Here is a 24,694-nt window from a genome sequence, read left to right on the forward strand (position 1 = left end):
CAACGTCTAACTTAACAAAAAACACAACTTCAAACATAACACGTCTAGCGAGGTTGCCCTTGCTCTGACATCCCCGTTTCCGCCCAATCAGACCAGGGTCTTCCGGTGCCCTACGGGCGGGTGAACTCACCCAAAGTATCCTGGGGATAGGAAAGGGGCTGCCTCCGAAGGTGTTGTCAGGAGGTGCGCCACGACCGGCGCGGCTCCGGTTCCATCAGTGTCGCCACGTCTATTGTCATATGAATGTACGATCGGCGACTGCAGTCAATGAGTGGAGAAGTTCCTTTGTTGCGGGCGGCTAGGGCCCGCGCTGCTTCCGTTCGATGTCCGGGATCTGTTCTCTGTCCATCCATTCGCAGGCCTCTGCTGGGTTATCAAATAAGTGGGCCTTGTTGTTGCGCAGGACCTTGAGTCTAGCCGGGTAGAGGAGTAGATAGCGCAGGCCTGCTTCCTTGAGTCTCGCCTTGGTGTGGTGGAACTGGGCCCTGCTCCTTTGAACCTGCAGGGTGTAGTCAGGGTAGATTGCTATCTTTGCGGCGTCCCTCTGTATGGATCCGCCCATCCTGGTGAAGGCCAAAATGGATTCCCTGTCCCTATAGTTGAGGACTTTGGCTATTACGGGTCTTGGTGGGGTCCCCAGTGGGGGCCTCCTGGCTAAGGAGCGATGGGCTCTTTCAATAGTGAAGCCCTGCGACAGTTTCCCGGCCCCAATTTCCTGTATGAGCAGGTTCTCGACGTAGTTAGTAGGGTCGTTGCCCTCGATGCCCTCGGGCAGGCCGATAATTCTGATGTTGTTTCTGCGGGCCCTTCCTTCGGCCTCCTCAGCCCTGTCCTCTAGGTTCTTCACTTTCTGCGCCAAAATGTCTACATCCTTTAAAAGTTGAGTTTTGGCATCGGTATTGTCTCGGACTTGGATCTCGAGAGCGTCCGTTCTGCCGGTGATAGAGCGCACATCCTGCCTCAGTAAATTCAGGTCGATCGCAACCGCATCAATCTTGTCCTCCATGGTTTTCTGGAGTGTCTGGATGGCCTCTAGCAGTTGGGAGTTGGCTGGCTCGGGTCTCGCGGCGCCCGGCACCTCCACAGGGGCAGAAGCCTCCGCGGGTCCGATCGCTCCAGCGGCCGCGAAGGACTCCATGGTAGTTTGGCGGTGTCTGCTTCGGGCGCCCTTAGTGGTCATGTCCTATCTTCGTGGTCCGTCAGGCCTCGGCAGGCACTACACAGTCTGTTTCCGATGGCGCCGTGCTGGGGATACTTCGTGGGGGGGGGTTGTGCGTCGGCCGCCCGCCGGGCTGCCCCAGTGGGCCGCTCAGCAGGGCCCGGTGAGGGTGTAGTTAAGGCTGCATCAGGCGCTCCCCCCTCCGTCTCCTCGCTGCTCTTCTTCGGGACACAGAAGCACAAGTCTCAGCTTAGGCAATCTCTGCCACTTCAGATCGAGTTCCATAAAGGCTGGCCCCTTGCGGGTTCCTCCCGGTCGGTCACAGGGCTCCGCTACAGCGTCGGGCTGGGCATCATCATGGCCGCCATTTTCTGTCCTCGTACGACGTTCCGTTTCTTTTCGATGGTGCGGGCCCTCAGAGGGTCGTGAGGCTCCCAAACTTCGTCAACAGGCGGAACACTCTTTCACACGACCTATATTCTGTTTTCAAGTGGCTGCAGTCAAGTTTAAGCGGTAGTTGGCGGCGGATCCATAATCGTATCGAGCGGAGCTGCGCCAAACACGTCCTTCGTACATGGCGGTTAGCCACGCCCCCTTTAGAGGATCTTTAACATCTTATGGTACTAAAATTCAACATGGTCCTTTGATAATGCAACTATTATCAGCATTGGCTCTGCCTAAACAACTAACCATAATGAAATGCGCAGCACACCAGAGGGCGACTGACTATATTGGGAGGGGGAACGCATTTGCATACAAAATAGCCAAACTGCCTCAGACACGCAATCAAAAATGTATTTGTTAGACTCTGCTAGGTGGGTTGCTGAAACTGGGATGATTTAAGAGGGCATTAGTAGCATGAAAGAAATTCAGGCCGAAGCCACAGCCGAGGAGATTGACCTATGGGGTTCTGGTCCAGCAGGGTTGGATAATGAGGGTTGTTGGGTTGATCATGAGAAACAGAGGTGGATGCTGCCCAACGCTTATGTTACAGCTGTTGTTACTATGGCACATGGGCCAGCTCACATTAGTGCAAAAGAAATCTGTAAACATCTAGACCCAGTATGGAGTAATGACAACATTCTCAAAATTGCAGAACAACTAGTTCAGAACTGTATGATCCGTCTACAACACAACGTTAGAAAAGGAACACTAGCACCTAAAGGTAGTTTTGGACCTCCTTCCATGCCATTTGAAGTGATTCATTTTGACTTCATTGAGATGGAGCGATGCCAGAATTACAAGTATGTGTTAGTAGTGATATGAGCGTTCAGTAAATGGGTTGAGGCTTTCCCTTTAAAGGATAATACTGCCATGTCCACTGCAAAAGGCATGCTAAAAGAGTACTTTCCTAGATTTGGATTACCTACAGTAATATGGTCCGATAATGGACCTCATTTTATTGCTGCTATCAAACTACAGGTATGTGAGGGGCTACATATTAAGAAGCGTTTCCATTCCGGTAGTTTGTACGGGGCATGGCTTGGCAGCCATGGAATAGGCTGCTCTTCTACTGAGCGCCTAGATCTGACAAATGATCCGGATGGGCGCAGGCCTATATACCTTGGAAACCAACTAGAAAAGAAAATGATGGCAGTATGAAGCATAGCGGATTCTAATGCAAGCTGCCATGTGCTTATTGCTGCAGCAGAACAAAAGTTAAGGTAATTTGCAGTTTTTCGAACGTGAGACGCCTGTCTGCACTCAAGATGGCAGCGGGACCCGAACACAGGAGCCCCTGAGTGAAAGGACATTGCCCGACGAGGAGAGCGAGAACAACTCCAGAGAAGCGCACTATTGAAGGGGACCGCACGCGATTGCGAGTGCAGAAACCTCCGACTGCGAGGTGCGATACAACATCATGGTGAACCCCTGCGGTAATTGAGTCGGGCTGGCGGACAATAGCGGATGGAGGAGCATACATAAGTGTCCTGTGGCGAGCGGACCCTCGTACCGAAGACCGAGGCGCTGGGCGATCTATATGCAGCGCACTGCGGTAAGAAAGGACGCAAGAGACCTGAGAACCCCATCGCACTGCGTGAACTGAGAGGAACAAAGGCTGGCGCCTGCTGGATACATGCGGCGGCCGATAGATAAATGCAGCTGGGGCTCATCAGTGATACTGTAGCAGCGGATGAAGAAACAAAATGGTGGCGAGGAGGAGGCTGCACCCAGGACTGCATAAGCTATGCGAGAGGACCCGTCAGGGTTAACAGAATAGGAACGGTGAACACTCCGAGTGAACCATAGTAAAAGGCACATAGAAGACCCGGCGCGCACCCTCCTAGACGGCGAAGATAAACAAATAATGGGTGATATATGAGAAACAAACACGCCGCAAGCATAAAGGAAGCCATACATGCAGCGAGTTTGTGGACAGACTAGTAAAGCAGAAGCATGGCATACACGGCCACTGGCTAGTTGGATAGATGAAAGGCGAGGACACGCTTAGAACTAGCGTGAAGCGAGAGCAAGCAACCCCCATAGACCTGGAGTGGCACAGTAAAGACACATTTGGGGCAGTTGTGGGGCTGTAACGGATCCCGCCAGGACCATAGCCTCTGGGTACAGGGGCATGTCAAAACACAATCCCTGAACAGCCCGACAATACGGATTACAGCCACATACAGGAAGCCCATGGCCCAGAGACGGAGCCAGCAGCACTGCAGCAGATTGGGGAGCATATTACAAGTGGTACAATGCGGCGGGAGGGAAGGCCCTGCAGAGGCGCAACAGACTCTGGAAGGAGCATAAAGACCCAATATAGCTAAACAACAGGTGCGGAAGCCTCCTAAGAGTCAAAGAGCCACACCGTGATGGGAGACAAACCAGCGGTGAAAGTGGTGCAGCACAGTGGGAGACCCCACCCGCAACAAATAATACAGAGGTGACGGCCAGGGAGAAGGGAAGGGAAGGAATCTCACGATAAGGCACAGGAGGCCCTGTAGAGCCCAAGCCCGGTGCGACTAGCACTCAGTCCGCCAGCTGGCAAAATAGTGCATAAGCCCCAGGGTGGGGCCCGGATTTTAAGACAAAACAGCATAGGACCCCCGCCTAGGCACAGAAGGCGTGCAGGGCGTCAATATAGATGCTTGGAGAGGTGGCTCGGAGCCAGCAACGAAGCTAGAACTAGAGAGGACCGGTACAGCGTGACGGGCGGCACCATAGAGGGCCCTCTGTCACGGGAGGAAGCTACGGGAGGGCAAGACCTGCACACAACTGGCAGAACGGATCCTGGAGCTGAAACAGGGCGAAGATGTCTGTAAGAGGAGGCAAAACCAAGGGTGAGTGCCCACACTGGACATTTTTACTAAGACACAGCAAGCCCCCACTACCCCTACGCAAGTTATGACCACGGCATCTGCAGTAGAGGCATCGCCAGATGAGAACCAGATGATCCTAACAGCCATCACGGAACTGAAAACCTCATGGGGAATAAATATGGCTGACTTGAGGACTGCGCTAGAAACTAAGATAGATGCGGTGGGGATAGAGGTCAATCTGCTGAGGCAATATGTGCGAGCGCTAGCGGAGAGAACCAGCGGCCTGGAGAGTGCAGTGAAAATCAACACGGACACCAGTACAAATAATGCTAAGGAGGTCCACATATTGAAGCAGCAGGTGGCCAACCTCGAGAATCGGGCTGAGGAAGCCGAGGGAAGAGCGAGACGCAACAACATACGCGTGGTTGGCCTGACGGAGGGAGAAGAAGGCCAAGACCCCACAGACTATGTGGAGAACATGATCATCCAAGAGATAGGAGCCAACAAGCTCTCCCAAGGGTTTGCAATAGAATGTGCGCATAGGGCCTTGATGAGGAAACCACAACCCCGAACCCCCCGAGAGCAATTATAGCCAAGATCCTGAACTATAGAGATAGGGAAAAGATTTTGGAATTCTTCTGGAAGGGAGGGACAATAAAAAGGGCATCTGCGACCATCACTGCATACCCTGACTATACGATGCAGGTACAGAGACAGCGCTACAGTTATGTGGGGATCAAGAGGAGACTGAGTGCGGCTGGATTAAAATACATGCTTCTGTACCCTGCAAAACTCATACTCCTGCACAAAGGCAAAGCGCTTTTCTTTGATACTCTGGAGGATGCAGCGACATGGTTGGATGCACAGGGCTGTCCGGAACAAGAGGTGGAGCAAAGCCGAGAGGAACACGATAAGTGACGCAACAGCCATTTGTGATAAAAGGTGGGTAGGGGGACCTGAGGCAGAGATAGTAGAACAGTTAACAATGGTTGCGGCTGGAAAAGATAGTAATGGGACACTGTAACATGTGACACTTGAACACGTTGGACTGGAATATAGAGCGTAAAATGCAATAAGGGTGGCATTAGGCGCGCTTAGCTTGACTGAAAAAAAGGAGTAATCGGAAGGAGACACCTTACCCCCAGGAAGTAGAATAGCAGGACTGCCACTAGGGCGATATCTCCCTGCTGAGCCACGAGTACGGCAGTAGCTGGAAAAGGGCTAGATACGGGGGTTACGGAGATCCAGGGATGGAGCTGGGCATAAGTTGGGTAGGGGTAGAGGTAGAAGGGGGTTGAAGGGTGAGTTGGGGTGGGGAGGGAAGAGGGGTGGTGGGGAAGTTTGGGGAAAGTTGGGAAGTTGGGGTATGACCCTACACCCCGAAAAAACGAGATTTGGACTGCACTTGTGGAGGGAAGAGTGGGAACCTAATAAGTCATGGGAGACCTTAAAGTAGTCACTTGGGACGTTAGGGGGCTCAATAGCCATTTAAAACGAAACAAGGTAATGATGTACCTGCGCAGGCAGAAAATAGACATAGCCTTGCTACAACAGACTCACCTAACGCAAGAAAAGCTGGAGGTGGTCCGAAAGAAGTGGAAAGGGACAGTAGTGGGCGCGTCATATTCAGCCTATGCTAGAGGGGTGATTACTTGGGTTGCACCGCATGTCCCGTTTCAGTTGCTGCACTCCACGGTCGAGCCAGACGGGAGGATGGGATTAATTAAGGGGTTGGTGGAAAATAAGGAAATTTGTATTATAAATACATATGCTACAAATCAGGATACAGCGGCATATTTCAGAACTTTATATGGTAAGCTCAGCGTGAGCCTAGGAGGGGTGGTGATTCGGGGAGGAGACTAATTGTGTACTCAACCCGAAAATAGATATATCTGATACCAAAGAAGACAGGCCCACCCCAGCTGCCAAGATATTGCAGTCTCTGTTAGCAGATCTTGGGTTAGAAGATGCATGGAGGTCACATCATCCACAGGATAGACAATACTCACACTATGGCCTGCACACTAGGCTGGACTACGTGTTCGTCTCACACGAACTAATGATCGAGATAGCGCAGGCAGAATATAAAGCGAGGGTCCTCTCAGACCACTCGCCGCTGATACTAATATGGCAATACAGCCCCCGAGAGCGAAGATACCGACATGGCGCCTCCGAGCAGAAGCGCTGAAAGACGATATTTTTAGGGAGGACATGAGAGAGGAAATAATAAGCTATTTCGAGATTAATACTGGAAGCGTGGAGACAGTGGGTATGCTCTGGGAGGCTTTTAAATTAGTAGTGAGAGGGATAGCCATAGCTAAGTCCAAGAGGCTACAAGGAGGGATTTTGACTGAACTACAAGAAGCGGAAAAGGAGATAGAAAAAGCACTGAAAAAGGGAGGTGACACTAAGGAAGATAATGAAGCAATATTAATGCTGCAACAGAGATGCGCAGTGTACTGGGAAAGGTTGTGTAACCTCAATTATAAGAAATATATAGAGAGGCAGCATGCAGGGGGAGACAAACCAGGGAGAGTCCTGGCATGGCTATACAAAAGATAGTCTCCCAGACCTACAATCAGGACGATAGCGAAAGATGATGGGAGTATGGTAGACACTCAACAGGGGGATGATCAGGAATTCGTAGATTATTACCGTAACTTGTACAGAGATGTGGAGGACAGCAACAGCAAGGAAATAAGGGAAACATTGGAGGATATTGGGTTGCCGCAAATTAGCGTAGAAGAGCGAGAGGAGCTAGACGCTCCGATAACTCTAGAGGAATTGGAGGAAGTAGTGAGGCAACTACCCACTAACAAGACCCCGGGGTCTGACGGACTCCCCAGTGAATTTTATAAGATGTATAAAAATGAGGTACTCCCCCCCCTTCTAGAGATGCTAAATGAGGCATACGAAACCGGAAGGCTACCAGAGTGCCTAAGAGAGGCGATCATCATACCACTCCCCAAACCTAATAAGCCCAGCAGTGAGTGCGCCTCCTATAGACCCCTGTCGATGTTGAACCAGGACAGCAAAATATTGACGGCGGTCCTAGCAAATAGGATGAGGAGAGTCATTAATAAATGAATACACCCCGACCAGACAGGCTATGTCCCCAACAGGAATATATCCATCAATCTTAGGCGACTCCACCGAGTCATTGAATATGCAAACGGGGATGCGGGTGAGATGGCAATAGTTTCGTTGGACGCAATAAAGGCCTTTAACTCGGTCAAATGGCCATGGCTGATGGCGGCCCTGACTAATTATGGAATAGGACCGGGGTATCTCAGGTGGGCCAAACTATTGTATAGCGAGCCGCTAGCCAGGGTTAAGACAGGAGCAGAGATATCAGAGAGGTGGCAGCTCGGCAGGGGCACTAGGCAGGGATGCCCGTGGTCCCCCCGCCCCATGCTGTACATCTTGGCCCTGGAGCCCCTGGTGATATACTTGAGGCAGCAATATTACATTATAGGTATCACCATAAAAGGGGAACCGCATTTAATTTCCTTGTACGCAGATGACATGTTGTTGTATCAACGCTACCCTGAAGAAATCCTCCAATATGTCCTGGAAGTGATAGAACAATTTGCAAAGCTTTCAGGCATCGCTGTGAACCCCCAAAAGTCTTGTGCATTTCCACTGGGCAGGTATAAAGGGACCCCGCTAGAGCAGTTACCCATCCTGCAGATACCATGGGAGGTCAGCTCGTTCTGATACCTGGGAATAGACATATATCATACGGTGGAAGCAGAGCATCAACATAACACAGAGAAAGCTCTCAAGAATATTGAAAAGAGCATGAAGTTCTGGGTGAAGCTCCCCTTGGCGATGATGGGATGAGGGGCAATGCTTAAAATGGTGGTCTTGCCGAGACTGTTGCACTATTTTGGGAACATCCCATATTTGATACCCAGGCAATTCTTTGTCAGACTAAATAGCATATGCAGGGAATTCCACTGGCATGGGACAAGGAACAGGGTGGCCTTTTGGAAGCTACAAATCTCACACGAAAAAGGGGTATTAAATTACCAAACTATGAGATTTATTATGTAGCGAGTCAGCTACAATATGTAGCTAAATGGCTCTCTCAGGAGCCGACCTCGGAATCCAGGCTGTTCCGAGCGGAATGCGCCCCATTCTTCCTAAATGAAATGATGTGGGTGCCCAGATCGGATATGGAAGGACACCCAAGGATGATGACACTCGGGTGGGAAATATGGCGCAGAGCATGCCAGATAATGGAGAATCCATCCCCGAGCTCCCCGCAGGTCCCATGACTCGCTCTGGTGGGAAAAGACAAGCAACTAAGACTAACGATTAGGAAGCAATGGGAACCGGTGGGGATAGCAACAATGGGTGATATGTGGCAGGAGGGCAGCATAAAGGATTTCGAGGAGCTGGTGGAGGATACAGGGCTACAAATGGGGCAGTATATCACATACCATAGGGTGGTGCAGCGAATTAAGGAGACATGGTCTGACATAGTACTAGCGGATGAACCGGACGCCACTATAGACATAATATACGACATAGCAGAGGGGGGACATGAAATATCTAGAATATATGAGCTGATGATGACCAAAGCGGGGAAGGAAGTGGTACAGCTTAGACAGGATTGGGAAGAGGAAGTGGGCGCCCCAATGAGTGATGGGATGTGGTAGCGGGCCCAAGGATACCACAAAAAAGTGTCAAGAAATGCCAGATTACAACAGATACAATTATATATAACTCACAGGGCGTACATGACACCCCAAAAAATAGCCAAATTTAAAAATGCAGGACGAAAGTCATGCCCCAAATGCGATGAAGAGAACACCGGAATGGTACACATGTTCTGGTCATGCCCCATAATAGAGAGATTTTGGGGAGAAATAGCACATAGGATGGAAGAAAAAGGGATCAAAATGCTGGTGGACACAGTGTGGACTTGCTTGCTAGGAGGGTTCCCTAGACCGTGAAAACCCAAGCATGTGAGTAAATTGAAAGACCTGGCGTATGTATTGGAAAAGAGAAGAATCGCCATGGGGTGGAAGGTATGTCATAGACCAAGAATAGAAGTATGGTGGAAAGATCTACAGAAAGAGGCAGAGGCAGAAACTGCGGTATGGCAGGAAGCAAGCAACGTTGGGGGCGATGAAGAGGCTGGGACCCTGATAGCTTGGAAACAACTAATAGCTGAATTATTTGGGCTCACGCAAGACAAAGCAAGTGACCAGGATCAAACAGGAAAGGAATCCCTACTGCAAGATGAAGAAACAGAACAGGAGGGAGAGTAGGCTTGGGAGGGGGGTGGGATGGGGAGAAACAGTGGACACCTTTAATGTGATGTGTATTCAAATACGATTACATGCACTGTAAGTTTGGTTTGTGTTGGTTGTTGAAATAAAATCAATAAAAATTGTTTTTTAAAAAAAAGCATTTCCATTCCGCAAGGCATCCACAGAGTGCCAGGTTAATTGAACGCCACAACGGCATCCTTAAGAACAAGCTTGCAAAGGTGTGTGCACACAGCAAATTGAAATGGCCCGATGCCCTACCACTAGCACTGTTATCTATGAGAACTACCGCCCAGGCAAAAACAGGACTTTCTCCCTATGACATAGTGATGGGGAGACCTGCTAATGTATGGAACGCACCCAGGCCTAAGAAATTGTCAGATATCGAATACACACTATTGCCTGATTACTGTGTCCAGTTAACTCAAAATCTGCGTTTGATTCACCAACAGGTTCGTGCTGCACTGCCTGATAAATATGAGGGACCTGGTCACAGCATTAGACCTGGTGATTACGTACTGGTGAAAGACTGAGCAGAAGTCCAGTCTTGCTGCTCGCTGGAAAGGACCCTATCTGGTGCTTGTGGCTACTCAGACAGCTGTTTAAGTGGACGGGAAGAAACACTGAATTCATGCAGCACATCTGGAACGAGTGCCTTTGGCTTTGCCCTATGACAAATGGGAGAAGGAAGAGGGCACAGATCTTGAAACCAAGTGTGTGCCTTTCAGTGACGGCACGTGTCCTGGTTCTGGTCCTGAGACCAAGCAACCTGATCGTTCAACCTTTTCACCACTTTCTTCGGATACTGATACTTTGTTCATGGATCGCTCTGTACCTGGAGTGACTAGGTACAACCTTCGACCACGGAATTAGCTAGAGGATGACATTTTGTAATTAGGAAAGTGTGGTAAGAATACTGCACCCACACGAAACCAATGTTATTCCCTCTATTTCCCCTAAAGAAGCAAAACTTAAAAACGCTTGTCTGGAGGCAGAGGGGGGCTGCAAAGAAAAGACTAACAATACATTGATTTGACTACAAGCAAGACTGGCCGCATGGTCTGGTGCTGCCCACGGCCTGTTTCAGTGAGGCTTCTTAACAGACACTGAAAGACTATGCCACTGTTTGGGGTACGTATAAATGAGGACATGGAAAGTATTGCCACCGGACAATACACGTCTAAAGGACTATGGTCCACAAGTGAGAAATGCATAATCATAATTATTGTAGCATCTATCATGCTCATACTGATACCTGTGTTATGGTTTTTGAAAAGCTCACATCCACTCAGCATACTGTCACCTACGGTCAGCTTCACTACCTTGTCTCCTCTCTACATACACTCACATACTTTTCGTCCTCTTAATCTTGAACACAGAGAAGGGTATCTCAACAACACCCTCATCCGTATTATGAATGCTACACATGCTATTCTAAACAGAACAAATTGCTGGCTATGTTCTCACCTCCCACAGCATGGTGAGAAAGCTTTAGGTTGGTACATATATCCACTCCCATTGTCAACTGCTTGGTATGCTAATTTTAGAGCTCTATTCTTTGGTAAATGGAATGATAGTACTACTGGTAACTTTGATGGGAGAAATATCAACGAGTATGATCGACAAGTATTGCTGCCTCTGAGATGCTCTGTCTTTGCTAATAAAAGCACAACCAATGTTGCCTCTACCAAATATAGAAATAAGAGATCTTGAGCCTACCAATCAATGGTATAATTTAGAATGTCACCAGTAGGAAATAGGGAAGCAACTCCACCATCCTACACCATCAACCATGATCCTGATACAGTACCATTTTGTTTAAAGAAAGAAGGGTCTCAGTATATGGATACATATGACAAATGTATGCACACTGCAACTTTGATAAACGAGACAATGCCCATATACATCGGGGGACCCATTTACTTTGTGGGAAACAAGCATATCCATGGTTACCCAAGGATTGGCAGGGAACATGTTACTTGGGGATACTGCTGCCAGGAGTTTATGTAACATCAACTGCAGAAATACTGAAACATCGCCCTAGAAGGTGGATCAATGATGACACAGCTCTCTAGATATTAGGGGATGTAGCAAAATCCATGATTCCATTTCGGGGACAAATAATAAACTTGTGAGATATTAGTAAATTGGCTAGAGTATTAGAGAAAAACATTAATGAAACAACTGATATAATCTTTAATATGACATTAGAACAAAGAGCTATTAAATAAGTTGCTCTTCAAAATAGAATGGTTTAGATGTCATGTTAGCTGAGCATGGAGGAGTTTGCAAAATGGTTGGATCAGGGTTTTGCATTTACATACCTGATTCCTCCCCTACTGTGTTCCAAGCTATCAAAAGATTACATACACTAAGTTCTGAAATTCATGTCGATGAAGGAGATTGGAACATTAGGACATGGGCTTGGAATATATTTAGAACTTGGGGTTAGAAGATATTCTCTGCACTTGCCATTTTCGTTGGAGTTGTCTTGTTCTGTTTCTGTTGCATACAATGTGTGTCAGTCTTAGGTTCCATACTAGGGAACTGCTGCTCTAGAGCTCTGGAAAAATGGAAACCTGTACCTTATCCTCCTATTGCTATAACTAATGCCTTGATCATGCAGGATGTGGAAATCAAACAGTTTATGGCTATCAATATATATGATTCTGACAATATAGTCTCGGGAGGATAGCTCAGCGGAAACGTGCTCGCCTTGGAAGCAAGACGACACCGAGCAACACAGGTTCGATCCCCGGGTCCGCCCTTCAAAACCTTTGGCTATTAAGCGCGTTATAAATAACCTATCATAATATATCATGTATGATTTCAATGTTTTAGCTTAGGCTAAAAGTAAGGTTTGTGAAAATGCATCTATTTTGTGGTATTCAGTGTTTTGGATTAAGGCGCTATATAAATAACACATAATTATCATTACCATTATCCTAGGCGCACACATTGAAGTGCGCCATTCAGATTCCATTCAGGTTTCTTTGCTCCCTTAATGGGTTTTCATTCTGCATGCAGAAAATGATCACAGCCTGAATGGCTGACAAATGTGTCTCTGCGAGGAATGCTTAGCTAATGGAATTTACTACCTCGAGCCTTGAACAGGCAGCCACAGACAGACAAAGATAAAGTGTAGTTTATGTTCCTTCTTGTCTTCTGCTTTCCGAAGCTAATCACACGACTCACGTTTAGAAAACATAATGCACCATGATGTACCATGCACATTCTAGAGAGGAAAAGCTAATTGAACTACTGAGCCGAAATGCGAAATGCCCTTTTCTTCTAAGACAAACATTGATAATGAAGCACAAAGAACATCTCCTGATAAGAACGTAATGAGCTTCCTCGCTCTGAGAACAGTAAATTGTACAGAGGTGACGCAGAGCGAGGTACCATGTGTTGCAGTGGAAAATGCCCACGCTACGTGGGTCGTCAACTATGTATTATTTCAGCAACCAAATTCGATTTGAAGTGTTTTTAAGGCTGCCTGCCCCCCATGTGAATTGCTCAATTTCTCTATGACTGTGCGCAGACATAGCTGAACTTGGGTCTGCTTAAAGCGAGAATAAACTCTTGTTATATATTTGTCTCGTGAATGGTGTGTTCTTCATTTACTTGCAGTTACTCATTTTGGGACTAACATTGCTGTAGTCTGTCAAAATGGTCCCTGGTGTGGGGTTTTAGTTGGGACACATGGAACACAGGGTGGATCGTAGACCAGGAGGCTGGTAAGGATAGTCGATAGGCAACGGGTCCCACCTTGTCTAGGATTTTAAAGGGCCCAAAGAAGCAAGGTGAGTTTCGATGGTACTGGTTTCTGGGTAAGAACCCAGAGGCCATCCAAACACCTTCTCCTATGCATAGAGGGTGTTCTTTTCTTTTTTTTAGGTCTGCATATTTCTTGACTCCCGCCCGAGCTGCGCAAAGCACAGACAAGGCATTGGCATGCCCTGTTTTGATGTCAGAATGTTAGACCATACGTGGAAATAAGGCACAATAACCATATACCCAATGACACGTCAGTCGTGAGGTTCAATTTCCAAACAAGTCTGGTTTTATTCAAAGTATCTCAGTCGGCCAACTGGGTCTCAATGCCTCACGACGTGTGTTCCCAGACACCGTGAGATGCGAGAGAGAGCGAACAGCGCTCAAGCAGTCATATATATACATAATACATCATCATTTACTAGTGCTATTCGTCCCACCCTTATACATGTCATACAGGCTAGGGTTCGGTAATTGACATTTATGACACGTCTTCATTTAGTCTAAACATTAGTTATTCTAGCAAAGGCTGCAGAGACACTTTTCTTTTATGAGGAACATGGAGCACTGGCACAGGGAGGATATCTTGTTCGTAGCAGAGAGACATTCCATACAACGTTATCTGTTTGCTGCGACTTATGAGCTAAGGGTCAGACAGTTCAGAGACAGAAAATATCATCCTTCGTGAAGGTGCACCGCTAGCTGCATATAATTCATGTTTAACTGCCTTTTACAACAGCGCTTGCAAGACAAACTGGCACCTGGGCTACTGATTAGGCGCGGCTTCTGCACAGCCTCAAGGCCTCAGGAAGAGGGAAAACAATGTATTTCTGCATGGCTCTACATTCCTGCCTTCTTTAGTATTTCAGAGTTCAAGCTGTGGCCTCGCACCGTGTGTGAGTCTAAAGCATAGAATATATTTGCAAAGCGTTTACAAAAAAAGAAAATGGCCGGCATTTACAAAATGGACTCCCTATGGTCACATGCAGGTTTCTTAGTTCGCAAAGTTTGTCACATGATGCGATTTGCTTCAGGCCAACATACTATTCATATCATTCAAACTATGTGATTATTTTTCCGGTATAACAAGAACGCAGGGCTGAGACGAAGGGGAATGTGCCCGATGTGGTTATTGGGGCAGGAATGATTGATGGAAGAAATCCATAGGAGTAATGGAAAGGACTCCTGCCTATGGCACTATGAAGGGAGTTCTTATTCGTGTATTCTGCCAGGGGAGAGTCCAGTTGTCTTGAGTGGGTGAAAGAAAGCACCTACAATACTGTTCTACAGTCTGGTTGAGGCGATCATTTTGGCCATTAGTCTGCGGGTGATTTCCAGAAGAAAGAGCGTGATGGATCTCTAGAATGTGACAGTTCTTCCCAGAAATGGGAGGTGTATTGCAGGTACAACGTTCTTTCATCGTGGGACATTTTTTCACAGGGTTTTTTACCGCGAATTGTTTGACGAAAAAAAAAACATCGAATTTTTTTTGGGGGTTAGATTATTATATAAATGAGATGTGGGTGTTTGGGAATAGTTAGAAAATGTAAGGGAATGGGGTTTTTGGGGGAACCCCCAAAAATAATTAAAGAAAAATTCTATAGGTTTTTTCATAAAAGAACTCACGGTAAAAACCCAGCAAAAAAACATCCCACAATTAAATGACATGGAACCATATTGCGATGCTCTGTCGGATACTATGATATCTGGTAAACCATGCAGGCGAAATATGCTTCCTAAGAAGTGATACGCCATTGGTATAGCTGATGGTTCTTGAGGTAAGGCTAGGAAAAGTTCCATTTTAGTCATGTCGTCGATCGGATGCAGGCAACTCTGCGATGAAGTCCGCAGATATGTTTTGCCAGGGATGTGTGGCAGCCGGGGTTGCGTCAAATAGCCTGCAGGTCTTTTGTGTGAGACTTTAGCTTGAATACAAACGGTACAAACTGCTATGTAGTCCTGGACACCTTGGTTCACTGTGGGCCACCAAAAGTGTCTGCGCATACAATCTAGAGTCACCTGAATGCCTCGATATCCAGCCACATCGGAGTCATGACACATTTGTAAAATATCTTTGCGTAGGGACGTAGTGGAAACAAAGACTTGTTTTGCGTAGAACAGAAGGTTTTCTTCTGTAAACTGGAAGGTCTGGCTTGTCTCTTGAAGACTCGAGTCAAGCTTCTTTGTTTCTTGAGTGTCTGTACAAAATCTGCTACATAGAACAAAAATAGGGCTTCTGAAAAAAGTAGGTCCATCTGGCATGTCGGCTGTTTTGAGTTTTGGTCGTTTGCAACACTTGGAGATTGCAATGGTCTGTGCGTACTGTGACGGGGAACTGTGAACCCAACAGCAGATGCCGCCAGCTCTTTTTCCGACACTGTGTAGTTTAACTCTGCAGGGGACAGGGTCTTGGACAGATATGAAATGGGATGTTCGATCTCTGATGCATCTGCTTGCTTGAGCACTGCTCCTATGGCAGAGTGTGAAGCGTCAGGTTCCAGTACGAAAGGCCACCTTTGATCCGGTAGTCGTAGTATAGGTGATGTGGTAAAGGCTTTTTTAAGCTACTAGAACGTGGTTTGAGCCTTCTCATCCCACATGAATCTCTTTCCCTAGTTCAACAAGGAAGTAATGGGTAGAATGCGACAGAAGAAAATTGAGATAAACCTTCTATAAAAGTGTGTGAAGCCTAGGAACTGTTGAATGCCTTGAATTGAATTTGGGGGGTGGCCAGTCAATTACAGCCTGGACTTTGGTAGGATCCATCATTGTTCCTTGGGAGGAAAGGATGTAATCCAAATAGAGGATCTGGGTTTTGGGGAATGCGCATTTGTTTAATTTGGCGTACAGGTGGTTGGCATACAGGTGGTTTTTGCGTAGCTTGTAAAGTACTTCTTGGACATGGTTTATCAGTGAATCACTTTATTTCGGCCCTGACACCATAAAAGTACATCCTAACATATACAAATAATAATTAACAAAACAGTTGGCTGTACATCCTTCAATGAGGTGATGAGCTAACACAGTGACCCCGTGTCCCACCAATTGGTCAACAAGCCCATATCTCAAACTGAGTCTCTGGGTGTCACGATAGAGTCCCTTCACCCCTGCTGATTGCGGTTTCCCAAAGTCCTTCTCCTCAATGGCACTGCATTTGCATCGGTGATCACAGGATAGCATAACCTAGGTCCAGAGGGATAGTCAAGGATTGAGCTGGGGGTGGGCTTGAATTACAATCATACTTTTGGATAAAGGACATCTCCTCTCAGTACTTAATAAACCATTGACCACTCTCTGGCCTCTGAAATCAATCCTTAAAGGGTCAAATGTGCTCTCCCCTGATAGGACAATCAGTACAATGTATGATTTCCTCACAGATTACAAATAGGCAGCCACGTACTTCATGGAACCAATGTGTACATTTGTTAATGAGTGCTTCTGTGGATTCTAGAGATTTAGGGGACCTTATGTATGCTGTGATGAATTACTTGGCTTTCATTGTAACTAGAGTCAAGGCCGGTACCACAGTAGCAGGAATTTCCCTTGCTCCCACTTATTAGCACCGACACGCTCAGTGTACCGTTGACATCTGTTGCAGCACACTTGGGCTATTGTCCTCTGACTTACGATTCCCTCTGCAGAGGTTTGGTGGGCCTGTGTCGGAAAGGGCAAGGTCGTGTCTCTCCTTGTCAGTCTCTCGATATTCGCCGCTTTTCTCCTCCTCTTAAACTGCTGGGCCTTGGATAGCGGTCTCGTAGTGCGGTCTACCTTGCTCGTACTGTGCTTTCTTGCTCCATCTTTTATCCCTGTTGGGTAGGGAAAGGGCCGTCAGGTGTGTGTGATTGTGATTAAGTGCCTGACCTTGCCTGATCCTTGTATTGGGACATGTCAGGTAAACAGCTCTGGTGTTAGTCCGCTCTCTGGTTTGTCGTGCAAAAATGTTTGTGTCGGAAAAGAGCGGGGGCAATGGTTTTGAATATTCTACATGGTAGTATGGGGAAAAGGTGTTGAAAGAAGGGGGATACTGCGTCTCACCCGTCCGTGTCCCACTTCTACTCCCTGAGGACCCCCCATCCAGGTGATCCTCCCTCACTGGTCCACCACTAGGAACTGGATCCAATAGCGATGGCCGTGTCCTGCCCACCTGGATGACAAATCCCCGGGAACTCGGTAGGGAGACACCTAGAGGTTTCTTACATAGCACATGTACATTACTTCCACAGTGACATAGCATAAGCTTCTGAAGAAACATTTTCCATTACCTCCCTCAGGTCCTCATAGAAGATGTAGAGTATCTGTAATCTGCTACTCGCCTCCCACCAGCCCTTCGTATGGTCGTACCAGGAGCCCCAGGGCACTGGAACAAAATACAGAGAGACAGGAATATAATTATTGGACTTATGACCCAAACATGGACGTAAAAAATAGCAATTATAACAAAATAAACGGCGTCCAGTCAAAGGATCGAAAATAAAGGATCGAATGACCTTTTGCTCGAATGTAAAAGGATAAAAAAAAAAGGATCACATTTTATTTATTTATATATATCTTTAGTTTGGGTTGGTAAAAAAAGTGTTTTTAATAAAGAAAACAGGGTTTTGGGGGGGAACCCCCCATAAAAAAAAAAAAAAAAAAAAGAAAATCGATCCTTTTTTTCAGTCCTTTGACTGCCAAGCAAAAGGCATTCAATCCTTTTGTTTTCGAAACTATGACCTACAACCAAATAAACGTGTGGTAAGTCAGAGATAGGAGACGGACAAGAAGACATTTTTTCCAACAAAGCGGTTTTGTTCAAGAAAAGAATGCCTCATCTATCCCTAATTCTAAAATGCAATACCTACTCTTTAAAGCATAAAATACACAGGTGCTTGTCAGGATGTCTCACAAAAACTCTGTCCAAACCTAGGTTAAGCTATTCTCCGACCCCACCACTATAACAAAAGGATAACCTAAATTCAATCTAGAAAAGACTTACTTCCACCTATTACTTGGCTAGTGGTGGTTGGTTTCCTGACCCTCACCCAAAAATAGTTCTGAATTGTCAAGCCTTAGGCCTGTGGCAGTAATTAAAACTTTGTTCTCGATTTGTAGTGGAGGTCAGTCCAGGGCCCCAACCAATCACTGCTTTTCCTCCTGGCCAATTCGCCTGTCTGGTCAGTCTACACAGTTCAAATTCCAAGGTTGTCGAATGTCTCTGGGTCTGTTCTCCTCGTTGGGGAAAAAAGTTCTGGTGGTGTGGGTTTGCCTCTGATCACCTGAGTGACAATATCTCTCACCCCAGCCCGGAATATTTTGCATTTTATCCTTGCTTGGGTTACCTGCTATTCAGCCCTTCTCAGTGTATCCTTTTTCTCAACCCCTTGTGTGGTTTCTTGTTCCTCAGTTCGACGTGGACTCTCACCCCACTTCTGGGGTCTCTTCTTGCTTTGCCGGGAATGGGCTGTTATGCCTTTGCCCCCTTTTGGGGTCTGTCGTTGTGGAGCCCGGCATGGGCTTTCACCCACCCTATGGGGTCTCATGTTGTTTAGCTCGGTGTGGATTTTACCCCCCCCCCTCCGTGGGGTCTCTTGTTGTGTAGCCCAGCACAGGTTTTCACCCCTTTGTGGGGTCCCTTGTTGCTTAGCTCGGCATGGGCTTTCACCCTCTCATGGGGTTTCTGGTTGCTTAGCCTGGCATCAGCATTCATCCCCCTCTTGGGGTCTCCTGTGGCTTAGCCCAGAGTAGGCTGTATGATTGCATCACCATCCTCCAACCGCTCTTCAATTAGTAATGCATACTTGCTTCTCGGCAGCAGTGACCATTAGGGGAGGCAGTCTCTTCGGGTAGCACCTATCCACACCTTTGACTTTGTTCTGGTCCTCCTTGTCGGCTTATTTGTGTCAGTTCTTCCCATCCTGGACTCACAGTCTCTCAGTGTCAGTTCAGCTGAATGCTGGCACGCTTCTGGCGTGGCTTCAGATCAGTTCTCCATAGTGGTTTTGAGGAGCTCAGATTCTCCACCTTCCTAGATTTGGCAGCGTTCAGTGGGATTCTCTGCTTCTCCACCCACCACACGTTTGCATGGTCCTGCTTCAAGGTACCACCTGCGAGGGTGACGTTCCAACCACTGGGCGGCCTCTCCGAATGGCTTCTCTCACTGTCTGTTTGGCGCTTCCCTTCCAGCTGAGTACCGGGGACATTAAGTTCCCTCCTTTGAATGAGATGGACGACTCCATTTGTCCCGCTCTGGTAAGGTGGGAGGCAAAAAGCCCGGTTCAGGAACCACTTCAACCACCTTTAAAGGGTCCTGCACATTTCTGTCTCGCCCAATTCCCATATAACCAACTAACACCTGGGATTCGGTACATGAGGGAGGAGGATTTAAAACCTTACTTGTGGCCTACCTGTCCCACGTGGTGGCATGGGGTCACCTTAGTGGTATCTCACTTGCCCTGACCACTAGGGGGTGTTAAGCATAGCAGACTCACCTTACTAGTCCCAAGGGGGGTGGCTCTCCTTGGGGAGAAGGGATGAATTCCCTGGATTCCTCACACATGTAAGACATTAATACTACAGATCCTAACTGTAAGTGATTGCTTTGAGAAGAAGTTACGTGTCACATGATGGAACTAGGTCAGATCAAGAGGTAGATCATAAGAGTTGTTTCAACTATTTGAGATCATTCTGTGAGGTCTTTTGAACTGACAATGACTGTCCCATGACTGAAGCAAACATAATCAACAGCCCCATGCTCAAAGGTCATTCCAATATAGAATCCATCACCAAGGTACACCTACAGGAAGTACCTACATACAACTGCCGTCAAGACAAGTCCTCAGTTGCATTGATAATCTCAGTCTTGGCCATGGTTAATATTGTGGAAATGCCAGCATGAGTGATAAGGTTTCCACATCCAAGATAGTCTTGTGTTGTTTCCAAAAGCATGGAAAATGATCAGTTGGAGCTACTGATTCGCTGATCATAATGTTTTCAGTGACTTCATTCACTGGAGTAATGCCTTCGGGGTTACATAGATTCGCTTTATCGATTTTTGTCGTTTGCCATTTTCTTTTGCATGTATTTCAGTGCACAAAGTTCTGAGGCATCTAGGCGCTGGTTACAGTAAGTGCATGGTACAGTTCATAAAGTGCTAGAGCACGCTTATCGGTTAAACATAATGGTGGGTGGAAAGAGCATACTTTGACAGGCCTCACCTCATGGTATGCGGAACCACTTCAGGTATGCAAACACACATAAGATACAAAATAGGTAGGTGTGTAAGCAGACTGGCAAATCCTCAATACCAACAGCACAGCCTTGCAGGCTCGATGTCCCGCCTATGAAGGAAGCCGTTCGGCCATTGCAAAAATGTTATTTAAGAGCGCAAGGGAGACGGCAGGCAAAGACGGCCCCCTCTTAAGGACCCCACGCAAGGATGCACTGTGTCTGGCCCTGTCGACCTATGAATGGCCAAGAAGACTATCCATCAAGGTATGCTAACTGTATACGTATCACCCTGTGTCATAAACTAGGCATGTCCTTATGTCTACCACCTTACTACTCCATTACACACTCTGTGGCGTTCTCAGCCTTTGAAATCATTGGCATCTTGACTGATCCCAAACGGTCCGACTCACCACTTCCCGTGCCCCCCCACTTATGCCCAGACCACAGTAAAACGTTGTCACCCACTCACACCGCATGCCCCTACTTTGCGGAAGCATGTCTCCAAACACTTGCCCAATGCCCTATCTCCAAGTACGCACTGCCTGGCATCTACCAGGCACTTCTGCAAGCACCAGACTCACTGCAAGCATCCCACCATCCCCACCACCACCTGCGACATGGAACTGCAACTAACCCGTGCACGTGATCAACCCTTCCCCTCACTGCCAACATCCATGCGATCTCTACCATGTACAGGCCTGAGTAGGTGCAGCCGACTTTCATCACATACAATCCACACCTGGAAACCTTGCCTACAGGTGTCCCGCGTCCTAACCCAGTACCCAATACACCACATGCTCACAAGATTTGTAAACATTCCGCCCACAACCTACCAGTTCATACTCCTGATTGGGAGCGTAGGTTTCCCAATCTGCCCAAACCCTGAATAGGCACCTCAACCAATAACGTGGACGATTTGCCAAACACCCTTACGAAGGTAAAAACAGATTTATACTCCTACCCTTAGCCACCTGCATCACCCCTAAAACAACAGCCAAACGCAATGCCTCAAGACACCTCTCCAACTTTGAACCACATCACCCCCCAACTGCATACATCTGCCACACACCCCTCACCCTCACACACTGCCTTCAGTCCTGCTACAATAGAGGCTAATAACAGCACCTTTGAACAGCCCCCACATATCAAAGGAGCATTAGTGAATGATAGATCTGTTGCTGACCTCATCACAATTAACAATCTAGCCTTATTGGCAATCTCTGAATCCTGGTTTCACAGTGCCTCTGTCCCTACTCTTGCCCTTGCCATCCCACCTGACTACACTATCCTTCAGAAAGACAGGACAGATGGCAGGAGAGGTGGCGTGGCCTTCATAGCAAAGAACGCCCTCGCACTTAGAAATCGACACCCCTTTCCCTTCTAATAGTGATCTACTATGCATCAAGCTCAATACCACTCATAGGACCACAATAATCATCCACTTACTCTATCGAGCCCCGGGACCTACCCTCACATTCTAGGAAGATATCCTCCATCTCCTTCCCGAGGCCAAACATGCATCTAAAATATGGATAATGGGTGACTTTGACCTTGGTCTCCACGACTTAGAAGACACAAACACACAAGCCCTGGCCAACTCACTCACAGAACTACGTTTTGTACAGTGTATACTCCACCCTACTCATACCAAGGGCTGAATACTGGACTGGTTGGTCGACCTGAATTGCCATGCTTCAATCACAAGCAACCAGCCCTGCTCGTGGACTGAAGGCAACATCATCTCCTTCTCACTACCTATCACTAACCCCCTTCCTATGCCTCCCCACCCACCTCCTCTCTTTAGCTAACGGTAGCCCTAAACACATGACCAAAGTTTGCATCCTACCATTGCTGGATGACTCCTTCATGCCCCTACAGAGGACTTTGACCCTACTATCTTAGTAAATAAATATAACAACACACTTACCAATGCTATCAACAGGATAGCCACCCTTACAGAGAGAAAAGCCAAAGCAATCCTCCATCACAATTCCTGGTTCTCCCACAAGCTCAAAACTTTGCATCTCCTCAAAAAGAAAGCGGAAGTCAAATGGAATAGCCACCCCAAGGAACTAAACAAAACAAATTTCACATCGGCATCCAAAACCTATAGAAAAGCAATAATTCTTGAGAAAAAACAACATACAAATCGGGCATGGAGAAAGCTAAATTTCGAGCTCAAGAGAGCTCTTAACTATCTTACGGGAACTGGAATCCCCTACCTCCAAGCCAACCAACCGCTCCCAAGATAGCACCTGGTGCGACAATATTCAAAATGCCCTTCTCCAAAAAATGTTCACCCTCCAAAAAAAATCACTGAAAAAATAAGCGCTCCAGGGACACTAGCGTCCGACTCCACAGGAACCGTGTTCCCTCAGCCCGATGTCCCTCTATCCAGCCTCAAACCAACCACAATCCTATAGACTTCTGTAATCATCAAAGGGCTCCATCCCTCTCGCTGCAAGGGAGACATTTGCACAGCCACATTCATTAAAGACTGAGATGAGGAACTTGGACCATTTATAACTGCCTTTATCAATGCCTCCTTCGCTTCTAACATGGTACTTCACAATCTACTAAATGCATGGGCCTCCTGCTCCTAAAAACAACCTGAGACTCTAACATCTGTACTAAATACCATCCCATTACCACAGTCCCTTTCTTGTTGAAGATTCTTCACAGGGCAACCTATCTCCAGATTCAGGTTCCTAGACACCAACAACTTATTAGGTTTACGACAATCTGGCATCCGGCCGCGCCACGGCACGCTAACCGCACTACTCGACGTAAAGATTCAACTTGATGACATAAGGATGCCGGCAAGTCAGCACTCCTCCTACTGCTCCACCTGCCTGCAGCATTTTAATTGGTTGGACTCAACATCTTATGCTAGTATCTTGCATCAGCTGTTCATTTCACACCTTACACCATCACCTGGATAGCAACCTTCATCTCTGAAAGAACAATGAGAGTGTTCTCCACTAATGCTACAGCCCCACCAGCCCCAGTTACCTGCGGTTTGCCTCAGGGTTCCTGCTTCCCCCCAACACTCTATAATATTTTAACTAAGCCTCTATTCAACTTGCCTGATGTCAAGGGAAACACCTACACAAACTGTGAAGACGATACGCAGGTCCTGCTTCCCCTCACTGGGGATTACATCACTGACTCTCAAAATCTCTGCACAATCTACCACATCATCCAGGATTGGATGTCTGCCCACCATCCTTGTCTGAATGATGAAAAAACAGAGATCCTGCTGGTTGGTTCACACTCCTACACTTACGAAACTGTGTCCCTCTTATAAAGCCTTCACTGTTGATGGGATCTGTGTCCAAGTCTCTAGTAATGTAGAAACCCTAGGTGTTTACCTAGACTCCACAGTATCTCTCACCAGGCACGTCAACGCCATTGCCTCATCTGCTGCCCACATGTCTAAATTAGATAATGCTTTCAGGCCCTTCCTCACAGCAGAAAATACATTGTCCATTGCAAGAGCACTTATTGGATCCAAACTGGACTATTGCAATGCCTTGTTAGTTGAAACATCTGCGTACAACATTTAAAAAACTAAAAATTATTCAGAACAATGCCCTCAGAGCTACGCTTAACAGCCGGAAGAGAGATCACATCTCAGCTGCCAGGAAAAAAGCACACTGGCTCCCTATCCAAGAGCGCATTATCTTCAAGTCACTTTCGATCACACACAAATGTCTTTCCAACTCTACACCCAAGTCCCGCTCCACCAGATCAATACACCTAGCATATTCCAACTTACTCTATGTTCCAAAATTCAGAAGATCTAAGTCAGGGGGCTCCAGCTTCCCAGTCTTGGCTCCCAAGAGCTGGAACACTCTCCCTTTTCACCTCTGCTCAGAACAATCTTATTGGACCTATAGAAAAATCCTCAAGACCTTGCTGTTTCCTAACTAAATTACTTCTTTAGCCTGTGTGCTATGCCTATTATTGACCTACGTATAACCCGTAACCTATGCATGTAACATGTAACTTAT

At 47.1% G+C, this 24,694-nt stretch overlaps 1 protein-coding gene across 2 annotated transcripts in view; it reads right to left on the reverse strand.

Moving 5' to 3' along the window:
• LOC138581054 (sulfotransferase 1C2-like) overlaps window positions 1-24,694 on the reverse strand; it is a 371,697-nt gene that overhangs the window by 35,311 nt on the left and 311,692 nt on the right. For both annotated transcript variants that reach the window (XM_069652095.1, XM_069652094.1), the window contains one exon: window positions 17,738-17,832. In XM_069652095.1, coding sequence (XP_069508196.1) covers window positions 17,738-17,832 — 95 coding nt within the window. The remainder of the gene's footprint in view (window positions 1-17,737; window positions 17,833-24,694) is intronic.

Source organism: Ambystoma mexicanum, chromosome 3p (assembly GCF_040938575.1).
Source record: "Ambystoma mexicanum isolate Mex_15411 chromosome 3p, UKY_AmexF1_1, whole genome shotgun sequence".
NCBI classification, from domain to species: Eukaryota; Metazoa; Chordata; class Amphibia; order Caudata; family Ambystomatidae; genus Ambystoma; species Ambystoma mexicanum.